The sequence below is a fragment of the Mastacembelus armatus genome, chromosome 14 (assembly GCF_900324485.2).
Source record: "Mastacembelus armatus chromosome 14, fMasArm1.2, whole genome shotgun sequence".
NCBI lineage: Eukaryota > Metazoa > Chordata > Actinopteri > Synbranchiformes > Mastacembelidae > Mastacembelus > Mastacembelus armatus.
In genome coordinates this window covers 16,225,849-16,235,392 of record NC_046646.1, presented here as the reverse complement: position 1 = coordinate 16,235,392, position 9,544 = coordinate 16,225,849, and the positions used below count along the sequence as shown (strand labels likewise).

Below are 9,544 nucleotides of genomic sequence, written 5' to 3'. Positions count from 1 at the left end.
TAAATGAAGATCTGGATTTGTTAATTATGAGAAAATGACAATTTGAAAAAGCATGACAATAATAATAATGACAATAACTGTGTCGGGCAGTTCTGTAATGCTCACTGTAACCCTGTGGAAGTGCAGACAGTGAATCGTTATCATTCTAGTCAAGCCTTCTTCTTTCCATTCTTCACTGATTATCAGGTCCTGACATCTCCTCCTATCCAGGCAGCCAGCTGATTAGTCTGACGCACCGAAGCAGAACCAGGAGAACAGAGAGCAGTGTATTGATTGTCACAGTGACCTTTCCTTTGCCACTGTTCCAGAGCTGTGGAGGGGATGCCATTCTTTAAGACTCTGGCTCACCAGCGGCAGACGTGGCTAAAGACAGGAACCCTGCTCTGCACAAATGACATTCATAGCTTTCACACTCTAAATTGTAACCACAGTGGCCTCAGTGGGACTGTGCTGCAAAACAACAGCCTTCAGCTAACAACACCTTTAGTAGGGGTGGAATGACCATTTTGTCGATAGAAATGGTTATGAAAAGGTGTGTGGTGTGTTATTTTAGTCGCATAAAATCTATATTTCCAAGAGTGTGAGCATTTCGGCCTGACAATAGTTTGAGCAGTGCATATCTTAATCTAGTTTTTGAAATGGGATAAGAGTGAGCATCATGAAAGATTTGATAAAATATGATTTAGTACGTGAATAATTTTCCCAGCCTTGTATGTGTGTGTGTGTATGTACCATCGCACCCCTGTATGAACGTGGTGATGAGTAGCTGCTTCAGATGGCGCTGAAGCAGCTAAATGACAATACTAGCATTTGGCTGAGGCTAAGTGTGTCAGGAGGGGGCAGGAGACACAGACAGTACATATGTGGAGTGGGGGAGGTGAAGGTTTGAATGTTAAATCACTTCTGGAGTCTGAGGTATGGTTGTTAGGATGGCTGGAGATGGCAAAGGAAAAAAGACTTCTTTGGTTGGGGCCAGTGCCAATAACGGCAGTTGCAGATCTATATTTGAAACACATCAGAAAAATAATAATTCTTTTAAGTGAAGTGGTGGAGAGAAAATAAGGAGGATGTAGAGGAAGGAAGTAGTATGGCCAACAGGGGAATAGACATTATTGGCAAGGAAGGCTAGGGAAAGACATCTGTGGAAGGAGTGGGTAACCACATGAAACCACGGAATCCAGATGGCCAGAAACAGGTAGGGAAATGTGTTGATCTGAGTGATGAAAATGGATAAAAGAAAAGGGACAAACATGCAACTGGAGTAAGGAGAAAGTTCATAATCCCAAAAGCGGCATGAAGATGGTCTATGAGTGATGATAAACCTTCACAGAAAAGCTGAGCAGGGAATGACAGAAATTACAAGTCAGAGACCGAGTTCCTGGACCTCTGACAAACATCCAGCTAAGCACACACAATCATGCTCACAAAGCCTACAGCACAAACATACACAGGGATAGCATGTGGGGAGGAATGGATAATCAGAACATCCGAAAAAAATCACAGCATACACATTATCTGCAACACATGGTCGGCCTGCCAGCAGGAGAAAATTCACACAGCAGCATGACCTTTGCAGGAAGAAAAAGGGGTGAGAGAAAGAGATGAAAAAATGAATGACTTCCAGCCAATGGTTAAAGGAGACTACTATGGTTACATTTCTACTGACAGTCCAGCCATTTTACTTGCACAGTTGAACAATCAACCTGTAAATGTATATTCTCTATCTGGTCTGTTGTATAATGTATATGCACATAAACTGAAAAAACAGTGCAAACACAACTGTAGTCCTAGTTTATATATTATAAACTGCAAATCCTCATGCTTAGTAAGTTCCCAACCTGTCAGTATACATTTATTGTTAATAGTGGTCTGCACTACCTCAACTGCTGTCAAGGTGCCTTTCAAGGAAGTCTTCCCAAGTTTTTCTTGAAATTTTTTCTTGAAAACATCTGTATTGGGCAGTTTCTGTGTGTAAAAGCAACTGAAGCTTAGATTTCAGAAAAATTTTGGTAGTCAGCAAAATCCCACCTAGGGATTGAAATGAAATGATTGGTTTCCACACTAAAATCAACCTATAATCATTATAACTATCAGTCTTATAGTGTAATCAGTTCCCTGTGCAAACGGGTCAGCCCTTTTTACTGTATGAAAACTAAGAATGAAATACACAGTAGATCCTGAAATGATCATATTATCATCAGATGATACAGTCTCTCCAGAGTGGGACACCCCTCATTTTTCTCCTGAGCTTCGGTCACACAAACCACCTCAAATGGGTTTATATATTATAGAGAATTATCTCCTCCTAGGGAGCAGAAGATAAAGAGAGATCTGTTAGCAACTAACTGGCTCAACATCAGAGATTAGGCAATTGGTGATGTGGTATTGTGCAGATGATCACACTGCTGATTCAGCTAGTTTGAAAACCAGAAACCAAAGACCTTCAATCCCCTTCCTCTAAGATCAACCATATTCTGTCAAACTTCCCTTTAATCCTCAGCGACCCCATGCTTTCCAGATACACACAACCCACCACCATGAACGTCTTCCCCTGAGCTTCTTACGCCTGGGAAAACCACCTCCCCACTTACAAACTATAGTCACTGCTCACCACACCTCCATCTCTAATTCAACCAGAAACCTCATGTTTGGTGCCAACCGAGCAGTGCCTCGGATGATGCGTTGTGCAACCTCCAGCGTTGATCTTAATTCAAACACAGTGTCAAAAAGACCATACAATCAAGCTGCAGTCACGGTTCTCAAGCGTTGAGGACAGATATCAAATAACTGCACAGAGCAGATATCATTTGGGTTTCCATGAACAAAGCCAAATCAAACTGACAAGCCATTTATACATTTTTTTAAAAAGGGAAGAAAAGGAAATTGTACACACTTTCACTGGCATGTTTCTACTTCCACAATGTTCAAAAGCAACAAGAACATCTTTCTCCGAAATGCAAGGGGGTCTGGTACATGTTCACACTGAACCAGCATGGTCTTCATTGTAAACAAGAATATCCAAGTTGTGTTCTTCTTGCTTGTATACTTGTGTACTTGTTTCACAGCAAATGTCTGCCTATGTTCTTTGTTGTATTGTATTGTTATGCCACAGTCTCATTCATCTCTTCAGGTGGCAGACATTGGACACAACCTTTTCAGTTTCCACACTAACCCACTGGTCCAGTGAGCATGCAGCCATGCAATCTAATTGGATCCCTGCCAAGATTTATGGTATCTATTCATCTTCCATGAGACGTATCCTTTGCACGCTTTTACACACTTTCTTTGAATCTCACTTTTCTCACAGAGTAAGTCTAAAAAAATAAGTTCATATATACGCATATACACATAGTAACAATCCAATATGCAGAGGATAGAGTCAAACAGTAGGAAAACTCAAAAAAAAATAAACCAGTTGTGACACCAAAGAGGAACAATTTTGGTTTAAGGACTGGGAGAACATATTAGTTTAAAGTTTAGGGAATTGGTCAACAACATAATTTCCAGTATATCTACTGCACCAGACAAATCTGGTATAATATCTACTCTATTCTGCTCAGATTTTACACATTTGTTCTACTGGGGACTATTACATTATGTGAAGATAGCTCATTAGTGGTTATAACAGAATTACATTTCGCTGTGGCCACATACACGTATCCGTAGTGTGCCTGTTTGTCTGAATCAAGAGTGACACCTAGTGGCCAATACACGAAAGCCACCGTCATTTAAAATGTTGTGCATGGGAATTGGAATCTATTGTTTTCTTTGGGCACAAGCTTAATAAAACATGCTGGTACTGTGGCCCAGAAGAGAAATTTAAATAGTCAAGGCCAACACTTTAAGATTTGGCGGTAATCTAAAAATGGGTAAAAGTTCATGTCAAATGTTTGACAAAAATGAGAAACTGAAATCTCATAATCCGACTAGTTGGGCCTTACTGAATCACTGAGCAAATCAGAGATGTGGATGCAAAAGCAACTTATGGAAAAGTAATTTACACAGTAAACAAGGTTTTGGTTCTAGTGCACATTTGCTACATTACATGAACTTTCTGCTGTTACACTAAACATCGCACCAAAAAAAAAAAAACGAGACAAAAACATGACATCTGAATCTGTTCACACACTCCAATAGCATTTTTTAAAATTGCATATCACCACACGATAAAAAGAACTCATTAAATTAATTAAATCATTTTGAAAGTGTTATAGTGCTATATATCACCAACAAGCTGTATGGCCTAAATAATGTCTAAGAATGTTCATTGATAATTCTCTGTTCAAGACCTGTTAAATTTGATACGTCACTTAGTATCTATTCCTTGAAATTTTTCCTAATGGTTCCGTATTCATGTTCAATGGCAAAAACAACCACGGCAACACCTGAGAGATTCATTTGTTTCTGCATCATTAACTGAAACAAGAGAGACTTTTCATATACAGTGTATCTCACAAGAGATGACGCCATCAAAAATGAATGTGCAAAGTGCTGGTGAGGATTTGGCATTTCCTGTGGCTCAGCTTAATAGAGAGCTGTTCTGATCATCGTCTTCAATGAGCTCCTGTTGTGGTTTTTTCATCTCTTTGGTAACATCCACTCCTATCACAGCCACCACCCTGAAAGACAAAAAAAAAACAGGCATAAACGAGGCAGAAAAAAAATAAAAAAAGAGGATACATTACTGACTCTACTGTACTGCTGCTTCAGCATAGCTTCTTTCTGCACACATATATAAATAAAATATTTATTGTTGTACTGTAATGATCGTACAAATGGCAAGTTTCATTTCAAAACCGTCTCCACAACTTAATTACATACAATTCGACTAACTTGTCACCATAACAATTTATTTAAAGGGACAAAATTCAATGTTTTGGTAGCTGAACGAAAAAAAGGTTAACTTTTGCTGTGTTTGTGTAGAGCCCAGGCTGACCTGAAATTGCTGAACCAGTGGCCTTGTTATTCTATAACTACCCACTATGAAACATAAGAAGCACTGCATGTGACAGAGGTGCATTCACTCAAGAGTTTTATGTTTCACGCTACACCGCCCATTCTGACTCAGCAACACTACATTGTCAAGTCAGTGTAACAAGGCAGATCTAAGAAGAGTGAACCACAGGTAAGTGTCCTTTAAGGCCTCTCAACCATTTCAATAAAACAGAGCATCATGTTGCTGCCACATGTATCAAAAGGTGAAAAATAATGTACATGACAATACATTAGATACTTTTTCAAGAGGGAAACCATTTGGGGACAAAGAGTGGGTGTGAAGAATGCAGGAATGAGGAACTGAGAGTTTCAGTCATCAGTAACCCTAAATCAGCCAAAGCATTTCTGACAAAAACAAGGACTCATTGTAATGCCACTACACAACACAAAATGTTCATAATCTGCTTTGTCACAGACTGAATGAATAACTTAACTCTATTATTTGACTAATTAGGCAAATTACAAAGAGCTTTCAGGGAAAGGTGCTGTCTCAACATCTTAGTCTGCTGTCAAACTGTGTTGACAGCACCAAGACCAACAGCAAGGTTTGATTAATAGTAGTTAAACCATAGATAATTAATGCAAGGTTTTTTTGCAAGGTTGTTGGTGGGTCCTTGAGTGTATTGCCAAGAAGTTTTGAAACTTGAGACTAATTGCTGCTTGTAGCTTGTTATAAGATATCTCATACAAAACTAATGAGGTAACTGATGGAAGACCTGCATGTCAGGTTTCAAGCTGCTGCACACTGACATATTTATGATCCACTAAAATGAAAGGAAACCAGTAGTGCCTGGAAACAGGCAATTTCATATTGTTTGCTATAATTATGTAAGCTTTAATTATTTGCACTTTGGTACTTAGTATTATGTTATCTACGTTACACTGGCAACATAACAAACTTGCCCAAGGAGAAACAAAGGGATGACACAGAGTCCCGCAGACAACAGGAAGACGAAGCCAGGGTACCACGCCACCGTTGCAGCATAGACACTGTTGAAGACTGCGACTGACACGTTGTTCGTAAAACTCTCCAGAAAAGAAAGACAGGCAAAAAGGGCTCCTGCAAAAACAAAACATGAGACAAGAAAAACAATTTTAAGAAGTGACAGGGGACTGAGAACAACCAATGCCTTAAATCTGTCGAGTTTCAAGATTCTCTTTTGTGTTAAGGAACAGAAACTTGAACTGCTTTGCTTTCAGGTGCATCACGAAGTTGTTGGCACAGGCAACTCTTCAATCAGCTCTGACTCTACAAAAACACAGACACGGTTCCATGGCTCATGGAAAGCCAAAGACGCACTCACCTTGCTCAGATTTTGAGATGATCTTTGACATAATGGAGCGCAGAACAGGAAAAGGCATGATAGACAGAAGCATTGGCACTCTCACTGCAATGCAAAAAACAGCAGACAATGTATAATACATCATTATGCAGGAACTATGATGTGGCCAACTGAAATTTAAAAACAGAACATGTTAAGAATCTGTAGACTGCATACACTCATTTGAATACTGGTTGTATGATAATTAAAATAAACAAAGCAGTGATAATATATCTTAATTATATTATCTTATCAGCTTACAATGCAATAAACTAATAAAATATACAAGATACTGTAACCCTAGTTACACCCGCATGATACACTGTAAATGTGGTAGTAAAAATAGGTTGTCAATCAGTAACCTATGTGACAGGCCTTTAATGTTTGTGGTATTATAGTCAATATTCCTTTTAGATATTTTTTCTAAATTTGTGTCTTACGCTTAAAATGACATGTTCTGTGTTTTGACATCCATTTATTTTTAGTCAAGCAGTTCGTAGCACATGAAATATATTAGAAAAGGTTCATGAATAGAGATATTATCATTTGCATGTATTTGCAAAGCTGAGGCATCTAGACTCATGACTCATGAAATGTTTTGACTCAGCTTCTAGCTGACTTCACCTGGATGACTGAGAATCTTTAAAAGCTGAGGCCTATTAGTTAGTAAACAAGATTTCGCCCAGGTTTGGATTCTGTTTATACACATATTTGACCTTGTAACCAACTGACAGACAAGGCTTTGGTGATTTCTTTTCACTAAAAATGATTCCAAACTGCTGTACATTATTGGCATAAACAGGGCAGGTGTTCTCACCTATAAACATCAGTAACGTGGTCTTAGCAAATGCCACTAGGACCATGCCTGAGATGACAGAGAGGATGCCCATCAGGACAATGAGCAGCTGTGGTACACCACAGTAAGTGAACGCTGACACTCCCACAAAACTGGCCAGGAACATAGTGGTGGACAGTGCTGAGCCATATCCAATCAAAATCTCAGTCCAGCACAGCGGTTCATTGAGTTCATATAATGTCATCAGGGATGTTCCACCCACATCGGAAAAGGAGAAGCTGGTAAAGATGAGCATCAGGAGGACCAAAACTATTTTACACCTCCTAGTAGCTCGTGCAAACATTTGGTAGACTCCACAGATCATCTGTTTCAGGGCTGAGGGCTGAGTGGACCCATCTAGAATAATGGCATCAGAAGGAGCCTTCTTCACAGTCTCTTCTAGGATGAAAATGACATAGAATATGATCAAACACTGACACAGCACAGAGGTTAGGAAAGGCCAGTTAAAGCCTGCAGCTTTCAGAAAGTATCCTGTTGATATTGAAGCCACTCCAGACAGCAGGCCAATCATCATGTCCAGTCCAGCCATGCGTAGGGTCTTCTGACGACCATCCTCACACAAGTCTGCTATGTAGGCAAAACAGCCCCCGAGAAAAGTGCCCAAGCCGCCAAACAAAGAACTAAGAAGCGATGAGCCAATAATCAAGTAAATGTTTAGCTCAAAGAAGGACACCGTCAGGAAGGCCAAACAGTAGATCAATGTCCCTATCAAAGGCATGATGATAGCAATCTTGCGCCCTCCTCGGTCACTGTAGGCCACAAGCATGAGAGTGACAACCAAAGAGGGGATTGTGGACAAGAGCTCTGTGTAAAGGGAGAACAGGGATGCCTGCCTCTGTACTTCCTGAAAACACAAAAGGAGAGAGAGTGGTTAAGTCTACAAATCAGGTATGGGAAAGTCAAACAGTAACAAATACCTGTTAAGACTGTTAACATCATGACCTAGAAGGCAAGAAACAATTAACTACTTGGCAAGCAAAACAAAAATGGTGTAACACTTCTACCAGTATAACACTTTAATTTGAGCATTTTGTATACTACGACTAATAATAACATTTTTTTATTCAGGGTAAAAAGGAACAGTGACACAGGTGCAGAAGTGCCCAGATCAGTCTCACTTCTCTGTTCTGTTTAATTTCTCTATTATATATAAATTCTAAAAATAAGATGATACTAATACTTTTCAGAAGAAGTAGCTGTGTGTTCGGAAAATAGACTCTGATCACAAGTCTCACTTGCATATCACCTTATGATGCTGAATCAGTTCTTTTTACGGGGGGATCTGAGGGTTATGAATTACATTTTATGCTTTGTCATCACAATGATTAGTTGCTGAGATAAAAATCTGAAAGAGTACACAGCTTTATTTTCTGTTAAGCTGTTGGTTACTTAAGGAATACTGTGTGTAATAAATAGTTCTCAATAATATTAACAATACCAATGCCATTAGAAAATTGAAATACTTCTTATACTGAAAATGTCACACTTAAGTGGATATTCATTCTTAATGAGTTTAAATAAAGGGACAAAATGTTTAAAATGTTGGTATTTGAATTACCTTGTGATAGCTGGACTGGGTGCTGCTGTTTGCTGCACATCTGGAGGAGTTGTCAGAGATGGGATAGCTGGTATTTGTCAGCTCCTGCCAGAGTCTCTGGTACACATACTGCTGGATCAGAGGATAGATGAGAAAACTGGAGAAAGCGTACATGGCCACCACAGGTTCCACAAGGAAAAGACCCTTCATTTTGATGGGCTGTAATATTCCCTGAAAATAAAGAGATGGAGACAATGAACACCACATTTCTGTGCTGCAATTTTAAAAATGTAACTCAGGATATTGAACAGCTCAGTTGTTGCGACCTTCCGCATTCAGGTACAGTGTGCAAACACGTTAGTAGCCTACTCCTCTTTAAATAGTGCAGAAGTTTTAAGACAGGATCTGTTTGCAGCTACAAACGATTTGTTTGGGTGTTTTTGCCTCTTGCGGATCAGAGGCAGTAAGCACAACATCATCGATCCGGCCTTATCTGAGAGTTTAAAACATAAAGTGCAATATAAGATAATAACCATGTAAGCTAGTTGGTTCCTGTGAAAAACGCAGGTTATGTTGCAGAACGAGCTGGGGCAGATCAATATTATGAAAACACACAGTGGTAAATAACAGCTGAGCCTTTACCTCATGTTCATGTTTGATTACAAGAACATGCAGCATAACACATACCTTTCGGAAAGCCGCCCGGGTGATATCTTTATCGATTAATTGTCCATTTACATTGTATTTATTAGACCGGGAAAATGCTCTGTTTTTATACAGTGCCCGACGTAATGCCCGAAGTCCCGCCCCTCACCAGTTTTCAAGGCTTGCGTT

The 9,544-nt window shown here is 39.5% G+C and overlaps 1 protein-coding gene across 1 annotated transcript; it reads right to left on the bottom strand.

The window, feature by feature from the left end:
• Window positions 1-2,834: 2,834 nt before the first annotated feature.
• On the bottom strand, window positions 2,835-9,508 carry LOC113143398 (solute carrier family 46 member 3). Its single transcript, XM_026328994.1, has 6 exons — window positions 9,398-9,508; window positions 8,732-8,941; window positions 7,135-8,017; window positions 6,300-6,383; window positions 5,899-6,055; window positions 2,835-4,619 (listed from the first exon to the last, which is right to left on the bottom strand). The coding sequence occupies exons 2-6, from the start codon at window positions 8,918-8,920 to the stop codon at window positions 4,520-4,522; spliced, it is 1,413 nt and encodes a 470-aa protein (XP_026184779.1). The 5' UTR covers window positions 8,921-8,941; window positions 9,398-9,508; the 3' UTR covers window positions 2,835-4,519.
• Window positions 9,509-9,544: the final 36 nt, after the last annotated feature.